The sequence below is a fragment of the Eublepharis macularius genome, chromosome 15, assembly GCF_028583425.1.
Source record: "Eublepharis macularius isolate TG4126 chromosome 15, MPM_Emac_v1.0, whole genome shotgun sequence".
In the NCBI taxonomy this organism is placed as follows: Eukaryota; Metazoa; Chordata; class Lepidosauria; order Squamata; family Eublepharidae; genus Eublepharis; species Eublepharis macularius.
Genome location: NC_072804.1, coordinates 23,620,421 through 23,645,501, shown reverse-complemented (window position 1 = coordinate 23,645,501; position 25,081 = coordinate 23,620,421). Strand labels below are relative to the sequence as shown.

The 25,081-nt window shown below is 45.4% G+C and overlaps 1 protein-coding gene across 1 annotated transcript in view; it reads left to right on the top strand.

Moving 5' to 3' along the window:
• The window catches only part of HTRA3 (HtrA serine peptidase 3), a 39,182-nt gene extending 15,618 nt beyond the window's left edge, over positions 1-23,564 (top strand). Inside the window, exons 2-9 of the mRNA XM_054999263.1 lie at positions 257-356; positions 2,755-2,977; positions 4,007-4,201; positions 6,149-6,181; positions 10,055-10,169; positions 13,352-13,400; positions 17,034-17,129; positions 21,362-23,564. Of these exons, the coding sequence (XP_054855238.1) occupies positions 257-356; positions 2,755-2,977; positions 4,007-4,201; positions 6,149-6,181; positions 10,055-10,169; positions 13,352-13,400; positions 17,034-17,129; positions 21,362-21,527 (977 nt within the window). The 3' untranslated portion in view covers positions 21,528-23,564. The remainder of the gene's footprint in view (positions 1-256; positions 357-2,754; positions 2,978-4,006; positions 4,202-6,148; positions 6,182-10,054; positions 10,170-13,351; positions 13,401-17,033; positions 17,130-21,361) is intronic.
• Positions 23,565-25,081: the final 1,517 nt, after the last annotated feature.

Here is a 25,081-nt window from a genome sequence, read left to right as displayed (position 1 = left end):
GTGCCCTCAAGATAGCAGATGGTCTCTTTCCACTCAGTCCAGCCAGCGCAGCATTGTAAAAAATCAAGCTGAGATTTTCCTTCTGTACTTCTGTTTTTTTCTCTTTCTGGGTACTAATGCTGACAGACATCTGGGGAGGAAAGGAGTCAGCATGTGTAAGATGGTCTTTGAGGCTAGCCTTATGAGTCGTTTAGATAAACACCACAGCTTGTTTCTCAGTTCTGAATGACATTTCCATTTCTCTCTGCCAGTATAGATCATCCACAGCCCAACAGCCCAAGGTATAAGTTTAACTTCATCGCAGATGTGGTGGAAAAGATTGCGCCAGCCGTTGTGCACATAGAACTTTTTCTCAGGTAAATTTCTTGCCTTTTATTTTATTGAGCGTCAGGGCTTTTATTCAGCTGGAATGCGGGGGGACGGAGTTCCGGAACCTCTTGAAAATGGTCACATGGGTGGTGGCCCCGCCCCCTGACCTCCAGACAGAGGGGAGTTTAGATTGCCTTCTATGCCACAGTGCAGAGGGCAATCTGAACTCCCCTCTGTCTAGAGATCAGGGGGCGGAGCCACCACCCATGTGACCATTTTCTCCGAGGGCAACCCACTGAGTTCCACCACCTCTTTTCCCAGAAAAAAAGCCCTGTTGAGCGTTATGTATTTTATACCCCACTTTTCTCCCTAATGGGATCCAACGCTTCTTAAAACATCCTCTCCTCCATTTTTTCCCCTCACAACAATCTTTTGAGGTAGGTTAAGCTGAGAGTGTGACTGGGCCAGGGACAACAAGTGAGCTTCCCTGACGCAGTGGGGATTTGAACTGCCTATGATTTTCGATAGACATTAAAAGTACCACCTATTCCTGTTCTCAACCCACCTATCCATTCTTCTCCTCCGTTAGGCACATTGACAAAGTCAGAAGTCACCCTGAGGTCAGTGGCAGATCCTTCCGTGAAAGGTCTGGAGGGAGGGGCAGTTCTCTGGACTCCTAAATGTGTCTGGCACAGACACTGAATGCTCCTTCCCTGCTGTGCCACAGCAGGTCTTGCTTGTCCTGGAGCACCAACACAGGTCAAAGAGAGCATGGGGTGGTGGTCCCTGTCCAAGAATCATCTAGACGCACATCCAGTACAGGTCCAACAAAATACTCCAGAATCAAGGACATTCAGGCCTCTGTATTCCCTGTCTGCTATCAGATGTCACAACGAACCTGAGCATGTTTGTAACAGTCATGGGCATGGCCTGTTGTGGTGCTTGTGTGCATCCTTGCAAGCGGAGTACAGCTGAAGCCTTCCTAGTTTTGGCAGCTTTCGCTCAAGTTCTGAGTTACTGTGATGCTCCAGTGCAGGCAGCTGAGCAAATTGGATTGCGTTGCCTTCCCCAATCCAGGGTTCTAAACCACTGCTTCATCCAAGTATTCTGTGTGAGCCTGTGGAACACTCATGCCCTGAAAGATGAAAGAGTAGAGGAATGCAATTCTGGAGCAGTCCTGTTGACAACAATTCTTTGTACTCAAGCAAAAGTACACGGACAATCTTTTAAAACAATTTTCAATCCAGTTAATCCAGCCAGCATGGAGCAGTAAAGATGTATTAGACTATTTTTTATTTAGTTGTTGTAGATTTTCTGGGCTGCATGGCCATGGTCTTGGCAATGTAGTTCCTGACGTTTCGCCAGCAGCTGTGACTGGCATCTTCAGAACAACGAACGTTCTCCAGCCATGAAAGCCTTCAACAATATATGTTTTTTATTTCATTGTTCTCTAGTTTCGTAATCTAGTTTTGCTGCATTGATTGTTGTATATATATTATATTGACCTCTTTTGAATTTTCTAATTCAGTAATTCAATGAGAAAGGCAGGTTATAAATGAAGTAAGTAAGTAAATATATAAGTAAAAATAGGTGATGTAAAAGACCTCAGCCCAAAACCATGGAGAACTTCTGGCAGACAGAGGAGACATCGATAGACTTAGGTTCTGACCCCAGAGGAGACAGCTCCAGGTGTTCAAGTGAATCACCAATATGGCTCTCAAATGCTTGTGAACTTCCACAACATTTCATGATTTTCCTCATCTGTCAACCAATTTTAGCAGCTGTGTGATCTTTACAGCCAGGGTGCGGAATGACAACAACAGCCACATTCAATTTATATACTGTCCTTCAGGACAACAACGCCCACTCAGAGAGGTTCACAAAGTATGTTATTATTATCCCCACAACAAAACACCCTGTGAGGTGTTCTAGAGAGCTCTAGAAGAGCTGTGACTGACCCAAGGTCACCCAGCTGGCTTCAAGTGGAGGAATGGGGAATCAAACCCAATTCTCCAGATTAGAGTCCTGCCGCTCTTAACCACTACACCAAACTGGCTCCAGAGGGTCCATTGAGGGTGACACCCCAGGCCATTTTACTCCACATGCAGGGCCACTTCTGCACCCAAGGGACAGGGGAAGCCTCTGAAATGCTGGTGGTACTGTTTGTTCTTGATGTATCTGACCCAGTATGACCCTCACACATACATGCACACACACGTGTTTATTTGTTGGCACATGAGCCCCTTCACAGATCATGTTGTAGTTTTTTGACACTCAGGCCAAAAGCGTTGCCTTCCCCTACTTAAGAGAAAAAGGCTTTTATTTTATCACTTGTGGCATGTGTGTGACTCCGTGTATGTAGAGTGTAGATGATTACTGTGGCCTGCTCCAGTTTCTCTGCCCACTGTGTGACTTAAGAGCTGTCCATGCCGGTTTCTTGTACAGGCACCCTCTGTTTGGCCGTAACGTCCCTCTCTCCAGTGGCTCTGGCTTTATTATGTCTGACACGGGACTGATTCTTACCAATGCCCATGTGGTGTCCAGCAGCAGCACAGCCACTGGGCGGCAGCAGTTGAAAGTGCAGCTCCAGAACGGGGATACGTATGAAGCGACCATCCAAGACATTGACAAGAAATCAGACATAGCAACCATAAAGATAAATCCACGGGTAAGAAGCCAAAAGAGAACCTGATCAGTACTGGCCAAATGCTTGCTCCATTGAAATCAGTCAGGCTGGGCTTTTACATCACTGGTTTTCTTTTCCTTCCTTCTTTCCTTCCTTCCTTTTCTTTTTTCTTTTCTTTTCTTTTCTTTTCTTTTGAGGTATCACTTCATTTTTAAATGTGAGCAGTCTTCCTAAATCAAATTAAACTTATACTTGAAATGAACCTGTTTGCAAAAGTAATTTCTGATATAAGTACTCCAAACAGCACGGTGAAACAATTAAAGACAAATTCTGTCCGAGCAGAGGTGTTTTCTTGCAATGTGTAATTGCTATCCTCACACTGTGTTGCCACAACCCTGCGACTAACAGTTGATCATGCAGGTGGCACCTGGCAGTGCACAATGCCCGGACTTCTTGTCATGTAGCAACCCTTTCCATCTTTGAAATTAGTGTTCACAGCGATCCTTTAAAAATGGGTCAAAGTTAAAGAATGATGTTCTTGTATTTTAAAATAATATCGATGACATGCAACACCACTTACTATGCCACATGAAAATGTATTGTCTGATTTCTAAAATGTTGTTGTTGATACTGCTTTTCTTTCTTTAACACTGAAATTATATGGTGCTGTGTGGTGAAGGCACAAGGAAGGAGCATTTGGATGGAAAGAACCAAACATTGAAGGATGTTGAAGTCCTGATGCCTTCTCTTTTCTAGAGGCCTCTTTGCCTCTTCCCATACTAGGGCAATTTCAAGACTCTTTTCTTTTTACAACTACCCTGTGCCATTGGCTAAGCTAAGTAGCAGGGACTCGTCCAAGACCACCTATGACTTTTATGCTCCGGCATAGCAATGAGCCTCAATTTCTGACATGCAGACACAATGGAGCCAGCATAATCTGTGTCATCCCCACTTCTGATCAAAGGAACCTTTCCCCAGGATCCCTATTTCTGATCAGTCATTAAAATTGTCCTGCCAGTGTTCAGGTTTTGATCTGCCCCGATGTAAGCCGTATATATTTTTTTCCTGCAGAAAAAATTGCCTGTCCTCCAATTGGGCCAATCTGGGGATCTGAGGCCGGGGGAGTTTGTTGTGGCCATTGGGAGTCCCTTTGCTTTGCAGAACACGGTGACGACAGGCATCGTCAGCACAGCCCAGCGGGATGGCAAAGAGCTGGGCCTGCGTGATTCGGATATGGGCTACATTCAGACAGATGCCATTATCAACGTAAGTCGAGGCTCCCTTGTGGATCTCACAGCTACCTGCAGGCCCATCTTCTGGGGTGACCTCTTGAGTTGTCAGGTGTGTGTGGGCAGGGGGTGGGGGAGAACTGGCTCTGCTCTTATCTGTCAAGTAAGGACCGGAAGATGATGCTTGAGAGAAATCTGCTCAGGGTTCTGATGATGCTTGTATGACAGGAAGCAGCCAAGTCTCCTCTTACCTCCTATGCTTTCTAATGTCTACGTGAAGCTGCTGTGTGAGGTAATATGAGGATCTGGAGTGAAGCCTCACCTATGTGCCAGTGACACCCAGCCTTTCCTCTCTTTTTCAGCTGACTCAGAGCCAAGCTAGAAGTGACGCCTGACACAGGTTGGACACTTGTCAGCTTACCTCAAGTTTTGATGGGAAATGTAGGCATCCTGGTCTAACAGCTTGGCTCATCATTTAAGGTTGGACACTTGTCAGCTTCCCTCAAGTTTTGATGGGAAATGTAGGCATCCTGGTCTTACAGCTTGGCTCTTCATTTAATTGAAGTTTACAGAACCCCCCCCCCACACACCCAGCGGAGGGGAAGGGGGGGGCGGCGAGAGCCCAACGCCTGCACTCCCCTCCTGACCTCATGTTCTCCCTCCCATAGACTGCTGTTTTGTAAACTTCAATTAAATGGAGAGCCAAGCTGCAAGACCTGGACGCCTACATTTCCCATCAAACTTTGAGGGAAGCTGACAAGTGTCCAACCTGTGTCAGGCGTCACTTGTAGCTTGGCTCTTAGTTGAGATGATGGCAGTACTGAAACATTGCACGAAGACAGTGGCTGTTTCCACACATCTTACCTGCCTGCGGAACATTGCGCAAAAGACCCGGAAGACAGCATCTTCTTGCACGAAATTGCGCCAGGAAAATGCGATTTTGTGCAAAACTCCCAGAAAACAGCATCTTCTTGGCATGATTTTGCACAAGAAGACGCTGTCTTCCGGGTCTTTTGTGTGATGTTCTGCAGGCAGGTAAGACATGTGGAAACGGCCAGTGATAGGTTGGATGAGGGCCAACAAACCAAAGCTTTATCCAGATAAAGTGGAGGTACAGCAGGACAGGGTTGTCCTCTTGCTAAGGAACAGCTTCACAACTTTGGACTGCTGTTTGATCTGAGGCTGTAGAGGAAAGTGCAGTTTGCTTATCTTTCTTACTCAGCACTATCCACCCCCAAATAATAGAATAATGAAATACAAAAACATTTTTAAAAAATATTTTATTATTTCTTCCAAACAATTAAACATACAAGAATCATATCCAAACTACATTTATACAACCTTTATACATGAAAGATTTTTAAAAAGACAATAACATACGCTTATAGTGATAAACTTTCATAATTAAGTTCCTTAAAAATTATTGTAAATCCTAAATTTCCAGTTTAATAATTGCTTGATGAGGGAGTTTTGTTAACAGTAGATTGTTCTTAGAAAGAAAATCTAAAAAGGGTTGCCATTTTGCATAGAAATCTGTTGTTCCTGAGGGGTTTGCCAGAAGGTGTATTCTATCGGTTATTTTTTCCATTATTAGTTGTTCCCATATTTTTTTAACCAGGTATCCAGATTTGCAGGTAAGTGTGATTTCTGTCTTAAAGCTATAGTGGTTTTAGCCACTACTAACAAGGTAGATATTAAGTCTTGTCTGATTTTTGGTATTGTTTGGTCTTTCCAAAGGTCTAGAAAAACTAATTCTGACTTTAGGAGTATAGAGTAAGATGTGATAAGAGTAATTTGGTGTAAAAAAATTTCCCAGTATTCTGCTGTATATTTGCACTTCCACCAGCAGTGTGTGAACGTGCCAAGTTCTCCGCATTTTTTCCAACATAGGGGTGAGCTGTTAGAATTAAAAACATCTTTTTTGAAAGATGGCTTGCGTTTTCTGAAACTATGGCTTAACATTTTCTAATGTTTGTTTTTGCAGTATGGAAATTCAGGAGGACCTCTAGTCAACTTGGTAAGAACCTACTGCATTTTTGTGTTTCCATAATAGGATGAAATAGTTGCTTTAAAAAAAAACACAGAATTTCAGAAATAATTTCAAACCTGCAGTCTTGATAGCTTCCATTTGGCTTTTCAGTCCAGTCCAGTTCCTTGAGGCTTGGATTTTATGTCTACTTTGTGTGGCTTTCCAAGGTCTCGAGCAGTCTTTCCTCTCCCTGCTAAATTCTAGAATCTGAAGAGTGCGGTATACACATGCAAAGGGCTGTGCCTGTCTCCTTTGGTCAATTTTCTGATACTTGTCAATGCTCCTGAAACCAGTGTGGTGCCCATGGGCACTATGGCACCCACTGACAACTTTCCTGGTACTCATCATCAAGTGTTTTTAGAAAGTGAGCGGGGCCATGTGGAGCTCTTGCCCAGCTCAGCTTCCGATTGGCAACTGGAGATCTTATCGGTAACGGGACATGGTGCTCACCAGAAGTCATGGTGTTGGCTGCAGGAGTGCTTCGTGGAGCCTGTTTGGGACCAAAATTGACCCCACGAGAGCCGCAGGAGCACTCCTGTAGTCAGCATGTTGATGTCACTTCTGGAAGTGACGTCGTTGCACCACCTGGGAGTGCATTTGCCTGGGTTGCCTGCCAGTGGTAGGCAAAGCCAGTGGAGAGCCAGTTTGGTGCAGTGGTTAAGAGTGGTGGGTTTCTTATCTGGAGAGCCAGATATGGGCCATTTCCACACAACTTATCTTCCTCTGGAACATTGTGGAACATCATGAAAAACACACGGAAGGTAGCGTCTTTTCACGTGAAATCACGACAGGAAGATGCGATGTCGCACAAAACTCCCGGATGATCACGTCTTCCTGGTGTGATTTTGTGCGAGAAGACACTATCTTCCACGTGTTTTTTGCAACGTTCCGCGACATTCCAGAGGAAGGTAAGTCATGTGGAAACGGCCATGTTTCCCCACTCCTCTGCTCGAAGCCAGCTGGGTGACCTTGTGTCAGTCCCCGCTCTTCCAGAGCTCTCAGCCCCACCTACCTCACAGGGTGACTGTCGTGGGGATAATAATAACATACTTTGTAAATCACTCTGAGTGGTCGTTAAGTTGTCCTGAAGGGCGGTCTTTAAATCAAATGTCATCATTATTAATCGCTGGGCAGCTTTCCACTTCCTGCTGATTGCCAGTGATTGGCAGGTACCGGGCAAATGGCCTGGAGTTTGCCTGCCACTGAGGGGAACTTGGGAACCCTATTGAATGTGCAGGTTAAACAACACTGTTTGTGTCAGCTGTCTCCGTAGTGGAGGCAAAGATAAGAGAGACAGATGCTTTCTTCTTGGGGTATATGAAGTCTGAAAGGGGAGCCTCAGCAGACAGAAGGCACGTGCAGGTGGCAACATGCAGAGCCAATCAGGCATTGCCATTGGCCTGCACCACCCTCACTCACCTGTCTGCAGCTTGAAAAGGGGCAGGGACGGAGTGAGGCTTGTGAGAGGGGATCACTCGGAACAAAGCGTCCTGTGAGACACGCCTCTCTCCTCAGTAGAAACAGGGCTCTTAAGTGTACAGAAGTACCTGTTTTGTGCTTGCCCAACAGTGGAACACTCAGTCAAAAATCTCAATAGATCTGCAGGCAAGGAAGCAAATCATCCATAAGATAAGGCAGAAGGGATGTACGGGAATAATCTTTTTCTAAACGAGGGGAGAAATCTTGCTATGTGACTGCTAGCAACCGGTGTGCATGCAGTCTGTGTGGTGGGCGAGGTCGGATTAATGCGGGCATAGGCAAGGAAGGAAAGAGCCCGTTTGTACTCTTCGCATGCTCAAGAGGTCATGCAGAATGTAACAGATTTTGTGCAAATGCAGATTGTTGGCACATGGCATGAACACATCAAAGTCTGGTTAACCGCGTGGCAATGGCAGCTAGTGACACATACAGAGCAAGAGAGAGCTACACTTCAGAGAAATGGGAGGTCAATGGTCCAGTGATGGTTGTTGTGGGTTTTCCGGGCTGTATTGCCGTGGTCTTGGCATTGTAGTTCCTGACGTTTCGCCAGCAGCTGTGGCTGGCATCTTCAGAGGTGTAGCACCGAAAGACAGGGATCTCTCAGTGTCAAACACTGAGAGATCCCTGTCTTTCCCTGGTTTGACACTGAGAGATCCCTGTCTTTCGGTGCTACACCTCTGAAGATGCCTGTCACAGCTGCTGGCGAAACGTCAGGAACTACAATGCCAAGACCACGGCAATACAGCCCGGAAAACCCACAACAACCATCGTTCTCCGGCTGTGAAAGCCTTCGACAATATATCGATGCTCCAATGTATTCTCTGACCGACTGCTCAGAAAAAAGGGACTCTCAGACTTTCCCCCCTGTCTTGTGAAAGAGATCTTGTGAGTGGAAACCCAGTTTTACTCATGGATCTCTTCTGCTGTGAACTCAGGACAATGCAGAGAGGTTGCCAACCCCTGGTGTGCAGACCCCCACGCTTTGTACCATGCTTGCATTACTGCTCCCAGCCAAGGCCCCCGTCCTCCCCGGCTGCCCACTGCCAGTGTGGACCACAGTGTGTGTGTTGGGGGGGTGGATTGGGGACCAGCAGCAGAGCAGCTCCCTGGATAAAGGCCGCTGTGCGCTGCTTGCAGCAATGAAAACAACAAAGAGAATGTGAATCATATCAGGAAAGGGGCAAAAAAAAAAGGAGATGTACCATGACCAAGCAGCTTCTTGTGGACACGCACTACTAGTCCATCTGAAAAAGGCCCTGAAGTATCTTTTGGTCTTCTGACCTTGAGTGTGGCAGCAGGCAGAGCTGCCAGGCAAGTAGGTTGCTCAAAACACCTGTGGCCCCAGAGCGGCTGCCTGCATGATTCAGCTGGCTGTGCTCAGCAGATTAAGTGGTATTCTAAGTTCTGATATTCCTCCCTGTGGGCCAAGCTACAAGTGACGGATGACACTTGAACGGCAAGTGAACAGACTCACATGTATTCCTCCCTGTTCACTTGCCATTCAGTTGCTCTCCACTTGATCAAGTGGAGCGCAAGCGAACAGGGAGGAATACACGTGAGTCTGTTCACTTGCCGTTCGAGTGTCATCCGTCACTTGTAGCTTGGCCCTGTGTGTTCTCCCTGAGACTCAATGGGTGATAATTAAGTAAATATATTCACAGAGATCTCTAGGACCCCCCATACCTTGCACGACTTGTTCCACAACAGACTGGCGATTGCAGGATTCCTTTCCCTCTGTGAGAGGAGGCTTGACCTGCATAGATAAACAGGGTAAATCCATGACTTGATTTTTGATATGATGGGATTTTTGTGGTTTTACGCCCCCCTCCCTGCCATTTACAGGTCAATAAAAAACATATGTGTAACCTATCACATGATTCTTAGGTCTAATCATCTGAAAAATATTAACAAGAACTTTGAAACTGCCAAGGCGCCTGTTCATTGTTATTACTTAGATGAAACAGTGAATCTTTAGAAATGGAAAATTTTCTATGGAAATATAAAGTGCTGGAAAATGTTCTGCCCCACATCTCTGCTGGCCACTGTGGGACACAGAATGTGGGGCTAGATGGGTCATTGTGGGTCTAGGATGCAAGTCTAGGACGGCAGATTTTGCATTGTTGTGCGTCAGTGGATTTTAGATTCCCTGGAGCTTGGCGCATGCAGGGGCTTCCCATCGGCTTCAGCCCTCTCTCCCAGTGGAATTGCTCTTTCCTGCATTCTGAAATGAGCCCCACATTTGCACCAAGACATTGCCCCTACCATATTCACAGCACAGCAGAATAACAGTAAGGAAAGGACAAGCTGCCTGTGGTCGATGCTAAAAGCGAAATAATGCCGAAAGCATTCAAAATAAATGAAAGTTGTGTCTTGTTTCAACAGGATGGGGAAGTGATTGGCATCAATACTTTAAAGGTTACTGCAGGAATTTCCTTTGCCATTCCATCTGATCGGATCTCCCAATTCCTGTCGGAGAATAACAGCAAACAAAGTAAAGGTAAAATTGGTCAGCAACAGGGAGGGGAGGGGGATTTGATTGTTTCTGCACTCTGTGCAGATAATTATGTTGTCCAAGCAAGATGCTCTCGGTCAGCCTAGCAAATTCCCAGAAGTATCCGCACAAAGCAACGCTATAATAGCTTGCCGGGTTTGCCCTTTTAAAAGGTAATTTAGCTTTACTAGAGTCACCTGTATTTTGCCCTGGTATAAAGCACTGCTTGGCGTGCTTCAGTCTCCTCCTGCCTTTTTGGGAAATGCTTCATACTGACTGTGATAGGTGAAATGTTAACATTAGTTAATATGTTATGGGAGAAAATGTTATCATTGTTTCTAATTTGAGAACTGGACACAAATGCTATTAATATATCAGAAACCAAATTGCGGTTGGTCTTATTTGCACAGGCAATTTTTGCCGCCTTTGGCTCCATGCCTCTTCAGGGTTTCTTCCAAATTCTGGACAATTAACTCCCCCTTCAGATTTCAATGTAGCATTTCAAGGGTTCTCTTCTGAGTTTTCTGGCTGCGTTTTTTCTGCATGGAGAGAAAACTCGGAAGAGAACTTTTGAAACACTGCATTGAAATTTGAAGGAGTTTGGAAGAAAACCCAAAGAGGTATGAAGCCAAGAACGGCAAAAATCATCCATGCAAAAAAGGCCATTGTGTACTAACAGAATGAGGTGGGAAGGTTGCATGATATAGCCCAATCTCATCAGATTTCAGAAGCTAAGCAGAGTTGGCCCTGAAACAGAATCATATATTGTTTTACTCTTCTACCTGAATCCCAGCTTTTCTGACAAACCTTTCCGAAGCCATTCCAGGTGCTTTCTGATACAAATATATTTTCCCAGTCACCACTCCCATCCTGAGAGAGCTAGTGAGTTTCTCTACACGAACATGTTGGGAGATGCAATGTTAGCCAGGAAGGATAGTTTTAAAAGACAGAGAGATGAAATTGACAGAGCCTTCGGGGAGATGATGAAATTAACAAATTCTCCGAGAAGTGATCTCCGCCAGCTCTGTCTTTTTAAACTACACTTCCTGACTAACATTGTGTCTCCCTACACTTGAGGAACATGTACCAAGGCATCTCATGCAGAGAGACTCAGTGTGTAGCCCTGTTGCTAGCAGTGTGGAATAGGTCTGCCTAGAACAACCCCCTGGTAGCTCCAACACTGTGTGTAAACAATTGGGGCTGGTATTTCCACCTTTTGTTCTTTTGTACCCTGCAAAGGGCATGGCACCATGTCCCCCCCCTCCGCCCCACCTCACATATCACATCCCATCAGGTTTCATTCCCCTCTGGAGCCTACCCAATCCTTTTTTATTTTAAAAATGTACCAAGAAAAACACAAATAGCAGTATAAAATCTTCTTTTATATATTTTATGGAGTTTATCAGTGAATCTGATTTCTCTGTTTCTCAGTTTTGCTGACTGGCGTAACGCCATGGTCCAGAACCGTTGATGCCCATCTTGTCGGCCACAATGCCATCTTTGGCTCCTCCAGTGTTTTCTCCTGACTTCCTAGTATCTGTTTACAAAGGAGTCAGTAACACCTTCAAGACAGACAGATCGATTGAATCAGAAGTGTTTGTGGATGGAGCTAGCTGTGCTAAGCTCTTATTAGTTTTTACAGCAACAAACTAACATGGCTGCCTCACTGAATTTATAGTCTATTAATTTAAAAAATGAAGTTGTTTAAAAATGTAACTCTTAAAATGATAAAAATAAAAGCATAATCTTAGCTTCTGAACTTGGAAGGCCAATCCAGTCCTTATAGTGTTTTTGGAATTAATGGGAGAGACTTTTAAGGAGATTATTAGAGGAGATGGGGACCAGCCACAGATCCTCCAGACGTGGCCATTTGATGTGCCGTTTCTTAGGGAGGAGAAGGGGTTGGAAAAGGGTCCCACTGAGAGCTTGTCAGTGGGGCATGCTCCTTGGGCATTGCTTTAAATTATTGCTCAGTCATTGCTTGTGGCGTGCCAGGCAATAATTCCACTTGGAAGTATATATGAGTATGAGATATATGAACAATTTGCTTTGTGTTTGTAGTTCATGTTAACAGATCCACCCGTGCAGTCGTTCAAAAAAGTTTGTTTTCCTCTGCTGAGTGGAAACCCTGCTTTCCAGAAAGATGTTGAAGACATGTTTACATTGGGCGGTAGGGGGCGGGGGGGTAATGCCAAGCTTTCTTTAGGGGTGGGCCAGGTGCCAGAGCTGCGTCCAGAAAGAAAGAAGAGTTCATGAATAGGTGTGCTGCTGTTCTAAGATAAAAATTTAAAACTTGGAATTACTTTTACGTTTATCTTCTTGAAGGGACTACATAAATGTACAGAGAATTTCATCCATTATATTGTCTAGATATAGATGTAGATGTAGATGTAGATATCAATACCAATAGATATTGTGTATACACACACACACAGAGCAGATTTTTGGCCCTTTCCAGAAACAGCCTCCCCCTCCATATTGGAACCCAGCCTTTCTTCTAAGAGCCTAGTCTTCCGATTTAGGTTTAGTTTTTGGAGCCCTTCTTGGTGCTGCAAATGTTAAACCTTCATCTGAGGCTTTCTACTCAACCCTTCTTGCCTTACATCCCTCCAACAAAGAGTATGCCAAGCCCAGAGGCCAGTTCCAGTCTTTTCTCCCACCTGAACAGAGCCCCTCATGTGGGGCAGCTGCTGGCTCCCCCGTTGGGGTCAGGAGGGCAGGTTGTGGCTTAGGGCCAATGTTACCCAAGATCAGGGCTTTTTTTCTGGGAAAAGAAGTGGTGGAACTCGGTGGGTTGCCCTAGGAGAAAATGGTCACATGGCCGGTGGCCCCGCCCCCTGATCTCCAGACAGAGGGGAGTTTAGATTGCCCTCCGCACCACTGAGCGGCGCGGAGGGTAATCTCAACTCCCCTCTGTCTGGAGATCAGGGGGCGGGGTCACCAGCCATGTGACAATTTTCAAGAGGTTCCAGAACTCCATTCCACTGCGTTCCTGCTGAAAAAAAGCCCTGCCCAAGATGACCTTTTACAGTGGACAGCTGAGGAGTCCTGGCCCCCAGCTCTGAGAGATGCCCCATGTTAGACAAGAACTCCACCACGCAATATGCTTTGTAGTGTTTTCGCTGATTCTCTTTCACACTAACTTAAACGTTTCTTATCCCGGGTTTTTATTTTTATTCTTATTCTAGACGGGAAGAAAAGGTTTATTGGCTTAAGGATGCTGACGATAACACCTGTGTAAGTCTGTCTTAATGTACTAGAATGCAAAATATCCTGAGTTGCACACCTCTGCTGAGCTGTTCTTTCTGCCTCCAAGAAATGGCTCTTCCGTGTTTAGGCTTGTGAGCCAAACTGCAAGTGACAGCAGCCACAGGTCCATCGCATGGCTACTGACACCATTTTAGAAGCATTGGTGGTTTTTTATAAAATTGCCACTTGAGGAGTGTGCAGTGAAGAGCTCTTGTTTCCCTCACCCCTGACATTTTCAGGAGCTAAGACAGCAGCGGAGGGCTGTTTGGGCACCTGAAAAGGCCCAGGGGAGGGGAGAAGGGCTACTGGGGCCGCTGTGCAAGTGCTCCAGATTGGGTCCTTGCAGCAGTTTTCAGACAACCACAAAGGCTTCTCAAATGGCACAGGCAGCCACAGGATGGACCCATGTCTGCCTCACTTGTCGTTTGGCAGGTGCAGTCACACATTCCTGTTTTCAGCAGGAGTGGACCTGGCTGCAGGTGACCGTTCTCATCCCACTGTGGATCTGTCTGAAGGTCCCAGGTATATCTTGACTATCTTAGTGCCTGTGACATGTAGATTTTTTTTCTTGTTCAAAATGCAAACATAGGGACTTGCAGTGGAAAGTGGAAGACTCGTGCAGGGGGCAGGGGTGTTCTTAACCATTTCCCTTCCATTTTTGTCCTGCATAAAAATTGTACCTGTCCTCAACTAATTTTTGCTCTGCAAACTGCAATTTTCCTGGGGGCTGAAAAACAAGGGGAGGTGAGAGTAATTTTACGTAACAAAAAAGCAGCGGAGAAAGAATGGGGGGAAAAAACCCTCCTTCCCCCCCCCTTTCCTGCCTAGGCCAAGCCGCAGCTTCCTGAGCGGCATGCTGTAAAAGAAGGAAACATTGGGGCATGCAAGGGAATGTCCTTTTGCCTCTAATCAGTTTTCCCTCCAGTGTTCACCTGGATTTCTGAGACGCCAGTCTTCTTTTGAAAAAAAAGAAAATCTCAAAAGACCAAATGCTTGACTGCTGAAAAGCTCTTCCATTGGAAGATACAGTGACTTGGGGTTTTATGGATCCCAGGAGGGAAAGATTCCAAGGGGGAAAGATGATAATCTCTCTACTTGCCCATAGAGGAGGCTGCTGTTGGCTGACTGTAGGCATCATAACGGAAGAAAGAATTTACTCAAATTCTCCAACAGCCGACAGTCCTGGACAAATAATGGCTCGTGCAAGAGGGTTGCTTGCGTGAGTCCTGTAGTGTGGGAGTAGGCAGGTCAGAAGGAGCAGAGATTTCCTAGTGATTTGCTGCCCCCTTGGAGTATGATAGGCCCAGATGATCTCCTGCTGACCACTTGGAGAACAATCTTGGGTTGCCAAGAGAAGCAACCTAGAAACATTTGAAGCTAAAAAAACCACCCTTGGTGAGTAGCTACTGTATAGGCACCAGCAGAGCCTTTTGCAATCCAGACATCTGTGAGCCCCCAAGACATCCAGTTCAGGTGCCAAGTTCATAGCCATGCCCCATTGTTTGCAATACCCTCAAGGCTCAAGGGCTGCCAAAACTCCAGGAAACTCTGTGAAGGTGTGGCTTAAGGAGGACCACTCCCCCTCCTTCCCTCGCACCCACCCCTGATCGAGATCAGGAAGCATTTTTATTCTGTGATACATTTGGGGTGCTTCACTTGCCCCAGGTCCTGGCCCTGAATAGATCCCGTGCCTGCGTGCGGGTTTGTCGAGAAGTCTGCAAGCCCCACCCCTCCCCCACCACACGGGATCCTAATTCAGTTTTCCTGTTTCTTTTCCTATCAGCAATCCTGGGATTTCTCCTTAAGGATGGTAGAATAAACTTAGCTGTTCTGAAGGAAATTGCAGAGAGCCCCTTGCCTTGTCAGGATAAAGCAAAGTTTTGTGATGACAGGCACCATTCTGCAGTGCTCACATTACCTTTCAAGGTGAATTAGGCAGCAGTCTCTCCTAGACATGGCAGGGGGGGGTCTCTTCATCACTAATTCTTTGCCCCCCAGACCAGCCCTTGCTTGATGCTCTACATCTGGAGTCATTTGGACCAGACCAGACGCCACAGACAAATTGCTGTGGTAGATAGAAGATCAGTGGCCTCATCCTGATTTAAATCATGGGTAGCTGATCTTTTATTTCCACTAAGAGCCAAGCTACAAGTGACGAATGACACTTGAACGGCAAGTGAACAGACTCGTGTGTATTTCTCCCTGCTCACTTGCGCTCTACTTGACCACTACATCATTCATCACTTGTAGCTTGGCTCTAAGTTTGCAGTGCAGAGAGAGAGAGAGAGACTCATTGCCTGCTAATCCGTCACTCCCCTCCCCTGAATAATCGTAATCCCCATAAAATCATAATTCAGCCTCCTGCCCATGTTTTCCTGCTCCCCTCCTCCTGTTCCTCTTCTTCCAGGCCTGGGAAGCCCTGTGGTCCTCCTTTCGCCTGCAGAGCAGAAGGCCCCTTGCAGGATTACTGAGGCCTTCCAAGCCTTGGCATCACCCCCCCCCCCACACACACACACAGAAACTGTGATATTGATTAGCCTACCCATCTTGCCTTTCATCAGTGTGAATACGGGTGGAAATACACATTACGAAGTACCCAGGGACACTCTAGTGAACCTCATTTCACGTGTCCCCCCTCCAACTTTCCATGCATTTGCTCGCAAAGTCATACTTCAATTTTCTCCATGTGAATACATTCTGACCTTCAGTATAGAGAGTTCTGAGGTGCCCATTAGTGGCAGGCAGACTCCCAGGGGCTTACCCCATTGTCTGCCAATCCACCAGCAATTGGCAGGAGGAAGCAAGCCCCGCAGAGGTCACCGGCAGGCACCCAGGAAACATACATAGTGCTTGTGCTCCCAGGAGGTGCAATGGTGTCACTTTTGGAAGTGACGTCATGCTGGCTGCAGAAGTGCTCCTGCGCTTTGTTTGGGGTCGATTTTGGCCCCAAACAAGCTGAATTGGCCCCATGTGTAGCATGGGAGCACTCCTGCAGCCGGCACAATTATGCCACTTCTAGAAGTGACCTCATCGCACAAGCTCTGGAGCGTGTGTACTCGAGATAAGTGCCAGGTCCCCCACCCCCACTAGGAGGGAATAGGGACCTGGCAACCCCAGTTTCTCCTCATCTGCTAAAACTATTACAGTTTCCCCCCCATTCATTCATTGAAATACAGATCTTGACACTTTCTCACCCCTTAAAGAAATGCAAATTGGCAAGTAAAAGGAGCCTAAGGTACTTGTTCTCCCAGCAAAGGACTCCCTTGCAGATGCAGTCACACAAAGGGAGCTCCCATGAAAGCAGCATGCCTGTGCACTGAACAAGACCAGCCTGCATGTGAATTGAGGACCACACGTACAATCCTGCACTTGAGCACCTCCAGGAAATTTGTAACACGTATTTCCATTCTAAGTCAGGGTTACTTAATATTGCTCGTACAGCCAATTTAACTCAATGTATTAATGTTTTTTTAAAAAAAAATTTTTGAGATAGAATTTTTTCTTCTTTAAACTGTTATTTAGAAGAAAAAATACATTTAAGGCTTTAAAAAATAGAACTAGCAGCAGCAATAGTAGCATTACTAATACTGAGACGACTTAATATTTCTGTACATTTTTCAGACTAGTCGAAGAACTGAAGTTTAATAATCCAGATTTTCCTGATGTCAGTAGTGGAATTTATGTACATGAAGTTATTCCAAATTCCCCATCTCACAGGTATGTAGTTCCCAAACAGAAGCAGTTGCTGGTCTCCGGCGTGCTGCCCCAGAGGTAGGCAACTTTAGAAGCAGCAAAGGGAGGGGAGAGGCGATGCCAGGCGTTCTGCAGGAGTTGCATATAGATCTGGAGGGGGGGGTGATAAGGGATGAAAAAAAGCCTGCTTTAGAAATGTCAGAATGAAATATTGGACATTTTGCTTCTGGAGCACATGCCTAGGAATGCAATTGCAATAGAAAACAGAGTCCCCACGTGGTGTCTATTTCTAAATAATATTTTGTGAGCAGGTTCTTGTTGGGGAGGAGGGCGCCTAAGGGGAGAGCCTGCTACACTCAAGTATTAAAATCAAAAAGAGTCCAGTAGCACCTTAAAGACTAACCAATTTTATTGTAGCATAAGCTTTCGAGAATCAAGTTCTCTTCTTCAGATGCATGATCCGAACTGGATCATGTATCTGAAGAAGAGAACTTGATTCTCGAAAGCTTATGCTACAATAAAATTGGTTAGTCTTAAAGGTGCTACTGGACTCTTTTTGATTTTGCTACTACAGACTAACACGGCTAACTCCTCTGGATCTATGACTCAAGTATTATTTATTTTTAACATGATTTATATCCCACCTCTCTGCAAAATTGTGACGTCAGTGGTTTCTACCGCCTGGCAATTACAATAACTAATTGGCAGAGTGCCAGTGCCAAAGTCACTCCTCTAACAGCCCTGCAACCATTTAAGTTTAGAATAAGTTGGGACCAGCTCCCCAACTGGAAATGGTTGCACGAGAGTTCCTGCAAGTTCACTTGGCAAGTTGAACGTGTCTTTGGATGGGACTTGGCATATCAGGATTCTTGATTTTAACTCAGCTCAGAGCTAGGGTATATCGTGTGCAGCTTCTCTGATTCTTTGGCTGAAACATCCAACTACATAGGACTGCTCCTTGTTCCTGTGTGTGTGCTACACTTAGGCACATGCCTTGTGTTGGTGAGCCATTTCCTAAACTGGGCTCAGCCTCTCACAAAATAGCCAAGCGTATAAAAGAAAACTCTCCCTGCTGTCTCTTCCATTTTGGCCCACAAGGAGCTGCTTGCTTCGGTTTTAACGCCTGGCTAGGGAGAGAAATATGCAGACCTGGACTTTATTTATATTTTTTGAATTTTACTGCTTTTATACTACACCTTGCTTTTCATTGGGGACCCAAAGGGGTTCACATCCTCCTCCCCTTCACCATTTCCTCCTTCACAACTACCCTGTGAGGTAGGTTAGGCTGAGCATCTGTAACTGGCCCAAGGTCACCCAGCAACTTTCAGTGGCAGAGCAGGGAATTGAACCTGCAGTCTCTTCGATTCTAGACCATCACTCTAGCCACTATACCGTGCACTCAGACCATCATTGCTTTTATTTTAGAGATCTTTTTGACCAAGAGATGGGGCTCTGATATAAGGGGGGATTGAAGACAGAGGCAGGGATTTGACAGAAGAATCAAAGAGAGTTCATTGAGACAAATCAAAGTCTTCAAAATACCATATTACAGCATTGTAACATAAATAAGCCCACAACTACCAGTGGCAGTGGCAGGGCCAGCACCACCTTTGGGGCGGTGAGGTGGGCGCCACAGGCACTGAGGCGCTGAAGGGGGCACTGGAGGGGGTGCCAGGGGTGGAGGCGTGTGCCACGGAGCTGGCGTGCCTGGCCCACAGCTGCTGCAGCCAGCCAGCCCTGTGCCACCGCCACTGCCACCACCAACACCAACACACACACCCAGCCAGGCACAGCAGCCACGGGCCAGGCACAGCAGGCGTCCGGGGCAGCATGCGGAACATCCCCAGCCACCAGCCATGCCCAACTGGGAGCATGGGCCAATGGGGCCAGCTTGCTGCATGATGACATCATCACATAGTGCTGACATCATCATGCAGTCCGGGGGGTGCACGTGCGCACTATGTGCGTGTGCTTGTGGGGGCAGCCGCAGGCACCAGAAACCCTGGCACCGCCCCTGGGCAGTGGGGACATCATTTTAAAAGTTTGAGCCCAATTAGGCTCAGGACTGCAGTGAAGAAGTGAGGAGGGGCCCCCACCTCTCCCCACCCCATGCTGTTCTGACTGGAGGCCTGGGGGGCGTTACTGCACTTAGGAGCTGCATGTGCGTGGAGTGGACCTGACTCATTAAACAATGTATTGTGTCGTTTGGCCACTGGAGAACAGCAAATTAAGAAGGAAGAAAGGGGAAGGGCAGCAAGGAACGTGAAGGGAGAAATATTACCAGTTCTTTTCTGCAAGGGGGAGGTGCTATGTCGGGTGACTTACTGTCTTCGTTATAGTCTGCCTTTCACCACAATGAGGACCCAAAGAGGCTTACCCTGTTCTCCTCTCCATTTTATCCTCACAACAATCCTCTGAGGTAGGTTAGGGCAAGAGTCTGTGATTGGCCCAGGGTGAGCTTCCATAGCACAGTGAGGATTCCAGCCTGGGTTTCTCCTAGTCCAACTCTCTGGCCATCACACCACGCTTAAGAGCCTGTGGGCACCTGAGGTGCCAAGTGAATGTCAGGCCTACCTCCGTTTGGAGGTTAGGAATCTCAGGAAGGATTGCCTGGCAAGGGGAGGGGGGGAGCACATGTAAGACGTCCAGAGAACAGGGTCAGAAAATAATAGAAAAATCTTCTGAGTTTTGTAGAATTGGATGGAGGTAGAGACTTCAGTACTAAACCTTTGCATTGCCTGGGAAGGAGTGGAAGAGATGGGGGGCTGTGTCCATGGGGGGCTTTCGAAGCGGGAAAGTGGCCATTTCTGAACCAAACTGGCTTGCAGCAGCTGGCAGCTTATTCAGGAAGGCCGTCTTTGTGTATGCTTTGATGAGAGCTGCTGCTCTGTATGCGGCTCAAGATCTCTGCCCCGGCTTATTGCGCTTGTGGTCTCTAGCTTGGCTACAGACTGTGTGTTTATCTTGTGATCTCGGCTGTGGATTCACTCGATTTGCAGTCTGTGATATATCAACGGTGAATTAGATTCCAGTGCTGCCAGTAGTCATTCAGTGAGTAGCATACCCTCCCCGCTTGGGAACTGAGGAGAAAACAACAATGACCTCCACAATAAGCCATGCACACCTCTTGACCAAAGTAAGCACAACATGGAAAATGGTAGAAGGCGTAGACTGCTTCTGTAATTGGCCAGATCTGTAACTTGCCATTTCCATATTTTGAGAACGGTTTTGATCTTTTAATGTATAATTAAGGGTGCTGCATGACAGCCAGTGTGAACTGAGTAGAACACTGACTATGAAAACTTATTTTCTTTTATATTGAAGAATCGGTTCTATTTGTTTCAGAAGCAGTGGCTCCCTTGGAGAGCTGGCATGTGTGCTTGAAGGTGCATTTAACAGATAACTTTTCCCTTCTAATGTGAGGCATTAGGCACCTTGGAACTGTTTATTGTGAAAGAATCCAGCAAGCAGCTCTTAAGTGAATTGGGACACCTGCTAGCTGAAGTTGACTTTCAGTTAAAGAAATGATAATATGTAGAGAAAAAATGTGTATGAACATTTTAGCCCATATTGCCCAGATTTCAGCAATGTACAATAGCTCTCCAGAAGTATGTGAAGCTGACCCTTCTATGTAAGATGGATTCAGTTATTTATATTCTTCTTTTTTCCTCAGCTGGAAACTTGGAGCAGCTTAGAACAACATTCCCCCTCAACCACCACCCTGTGAGTTAGGCCAGGCTGGGAGACTGTGACCGGCCCAAGGTCACCTAGTAAGCTTCCATTGTAAAAGTGAGGATTCAAACCCGGGTCTCCCCAGATCCTAGTCCACCTCTCTATCCACTACACTCTGCCACTGTAGTAAGAACTTCCATCCACTTACATACCTGACAAGAGTCTAGTAGCATCTTTAAGACTAACCAACTTTATTTTAGCATAAGTTTTCGAGAACCACAACTCTCTTTGTCAGATGCATCATTCACGCATCTGATGAAGAGAGCTTAAAGACTTAAAGGTACTACTGATGCAGAGGAGTTAGCCGTGTTAGTCTGTAGTAGCATCTGACGAAGAGAACTGTGATTCTCAAAAGCTTATGCTACAATAAAGTTGGTTAGTCTTAAAGGAGCTACTGGACTCTTTACTATTTTGCAATTACAGACTAACACAGCTAACTCTTCTGGACCTATACCTGGCAATATAAACTTCAACTGAGAATCTTTCTCTCTCTCTCTCTCTTTCTCTCCCCCGTCCCCATACAGAGGTGGAATTAAGGATGGAGACATAATTGTTAAAGTGAACGGACGTCCATTAATGACATCTGCTGACCTGCAAGAGGCGGTGATGAAGGAATCGCCTCTCCTACTTGAAGTTAGAAGGGGAAATGATGACTTATTGTTTAACATAGAACCTGAAGTAGTGATGTAAACCAAACTGAGGAAGATCATTATACAGATAGACTCATTTATTCTGAAACATCAAATACCTCCTTGGTACCTTGTGTTGGCTGGTGACAAGGTGGGGTAATTTATTTCCTGAGCCATCACTGTGCCAGACAGTCAACAGCAGTCTTTCAACAGCTCAACTTCTTAATTGGTGTCATTGCAGATGTACTTGGAAGGAGATCACTCTTGTAGTTTTGCATGGGGAAGCAGCTCACAGTGAACATTTGAAAGGCCAAAATTTTTCCCTTGTGGTTCAGCAATTGTGAAACTGTTTTTGTTTATTTAGGATCAGATTCTAAACGGCAAACTATTACTTCCAAAATACTTTTGTGGGTAAGTCCATCAGTCCCTGCTGCTTCAGCTTCTGTGGGGATTTCACCCACTCTGCTGGCTGTCTTGTGGTTTGTAGGTAGTAGCTTAAGTCAAACTGGCTGAAAACATTTGGAAATTTCCATACATGTAAAATGGTTTGTTAACTGTTTGGGCAAATGTTACATATGAATTGATGTGAGAAATTACAAATACGCACAGGAAGAGAAATGATCAGACATAAGGGTAGATTATAGTGGCTACAGTTCAAGAGCCTTCCCTTTGTATTGTCAATAAACATACGTTGTCTATGGGGATGAGTGTGTGAAATAATTCTTAGTTCAGGGGAAGAAACAAACCTTAAACCTCAGAAGTTTGCAGTAAAGTGTGTGTGTGTGTGAGAGAGAGAGAGAGAGAGAGAGAGAGAATTGGTCTTCACATAAAACTTTCCATCCCAAGACACCTGCTTTATAAAATCCCATTCAGCTTCCCAGAACTAATGAACATGCCCTACAACTTCCAGTAAGGATAACCAGCCGATGGGCAGGGCCAGAAGACTCAAAGAAGAAAGATGGCGAAGAAGCAGCGTTATTTCTTCAAGAGAGAAGAGTCCCCCTCCCCCAACCTGTTCACTCTATTCAACGGTGCAGGCAAAGGTGATGCAGGTTTTCTTTTTGGGAAATTTGGATGGGTGTATGACAGATCAGGGGTGTGTGGTTGTGTCTGTTTAAAAATGCAGTATTTGTCTTTGTAATTGCGGTGGCATCATTGTTTGCCGTAAAGGGAGAGTGATTGCATGGTGTGTAAATGATTAGAAAAAAACAATTGTGAGTTCCTATCTGTCATCCTGCTTGGGACAAATAGAAGGCCCTCCCCACACTCTTCCCCAGTTCAGTCAGCACTCTGGACATGCACATTGGAAGCCTTCAGGAGCTTCTTCAGGCACAGATGAAAAGAAAGGAGGGCGCTGGGATGGCTGTTAGGGGCAGCCCTGGAGCTAGTTGGGCCAGAAATCTTGCCATGTTGATGGCAAGCGGCTGGGCAGGCCACCCTGTGACCACCCAAAGTTGTTTAATTTGTGAAATAAATATTTCAAAGGTGTTTATGAAACCAGGAGTGGTCTGAGCTATTGCTCCATTATGCTGTTTGGTTAATCTGGCCCTGACCACAGGTTTGTGTCATATGGAGGTTATACAAAAGTGGGATGTCGTAAATGATTCTTATAGAATTATTGCCTCATATAATCACAAAGCAATGTGCAAAGCAAAGCTGAAACTTTGAAAAAGTGCACAGTTTTTCAGGGGTTTAATTTTTTTCATTGTATTGGAAAGCATTATTGTACAAATTGTATACATATGACATGTACTGTAAGTTCCTACTGTACAAAGAATAAACTTTACACAAATAAATTTTGTAAAATCATGTTTTGCTAATTATTTTCTTCCAAGTATTGGTACGTAGTAGGAGAGTTTAACATTTCCAGAACTTTTGAAGCCACAGGGAGATTCAAATTGAAAGATATGCAATACTTACTTTCCTATCAAACATAAACTTCTTTTACTGATTTAACAATATACAATGCATAATTTATAACATAGCATTTAGAACTGTATACCCAATAATTAAGACAGATTGCCAACTGCTGTTCCTGTGCTATTATAACACCATGTATCTTTAATTTTGCCATCGGAGGCAGGAAAAGTTGGAGATAGAAAACAAATTGTGCAGTAAATGAAAGTGTATTATTTGAACAGAGTCACAGTAGGTAGGACTATTGACATGTCTGGATATTAAGCTAAATTTTACAGTATTGAAAATACTGAACTTTTTAATAATGCATTATTATAATAAAAATATAGCATATTAATTGTTGCCAAAATTATTTTAAACAAAAAAATCTTGAAAATATTAGACATTATACATTATGAGTATTTTTTTCCCAGTCCAGCCGTTTAAAGTGGCTTGCCACTTGCTGACTCCGAAGTCTGAGGGTCAAGCTCAAAGTGCAGGTTTTTAAAGAGTTTTTGCTAGCAAAGACGGAGATTCTGCAACCAGCAAAGGAAGGTGGAGAAGCCGGATTGGTGAAGAGTGGAATATTTGGGGGAACTGTCTTGAACTCCATACAGTATACATGCCTCCTAATCGAGAGGGTCAATAGCTCTGGAGAGATTAGCTCCCAAGCCCAGAGACTGGACAACAGGCTATCAGAGCAGGGGGGGAAGAAGGATTGTTAAAAATCCTGTTTGGAGGGTCCTGGTTTGTTCTTAGTGGAGCAAGAGCTGTCCTTTGGCTGGCTCTTGAAATACCTCCTATGAGATTGAGAGCAGGAGGTGGCGGAGGAGAAGAAGGGCTGAGCATTTCTCAAGGAGTGGTGAGGTGGGTGAGAACTGTACCGAGGGCACCTGTTCTATGGAGCATAAGGCCGAGAAGGAGGTCTGCTTCTCATTGGATGAGAATAAAGAGGATTTATACCCAAGGACCTGGCAGTGACTCTCTCATCCGTGATCTTTTTTAGGGACTCATCAATGTTTGAAGTAAACAGGTCTGAGTCTTCACATGGAAGGTCTTCTAATCTCCCTTTGTGATGTGGGGCTAGGGCTGTGGACTGTGGTCCTAAGCAACAAGAAAGGCGACTGATAACAATTGCTCTGGTAGTGCAATCAGCAATACGCCTTGCTGTATCCGTTGCAGTTTGCACAGTCACAGGGCTTCCCTTTAGATGACCCTGGAAAGCCTTTCTTCAGGAACAAGGTCAAGGTAAGCACATTTTCCCCAAAGGAACAACTGGAATCTTCAGCCAATATGTCCCAGCTGCTCTTCGGATCTTTCGAACCACAGTGATCTCTCAATTGTTATATGGGGTACCCATTTGGATCCAGGACTTTAACCAAAAGATCGAATGAGTTAACACAATCTTTTTGCACTGCATGCTTGGTATCCCCAATTTGGTAGGCTACTCTGTTCTATGTGCTGAGTTGGGCCTACATACCATAGAATCCAGCGCTTGGATTGCTGCCATTAAATATTGGTTACATCTTAATTTTCAGCCTCCCTCAAATAGCCTTATTGCTTCTATTAGGGCCAATCCGTTTGTTTCTCAGTGGTCCCAATCAATATCTAAAAAAACTAATACTCTGGGTATCGATCTAGATGCTCTGGCTAATTCTAGTGAAACTCGTATATTCCGAATAAGTCGCATGAGAATTTGGGACATCGATTCCCAGGTGA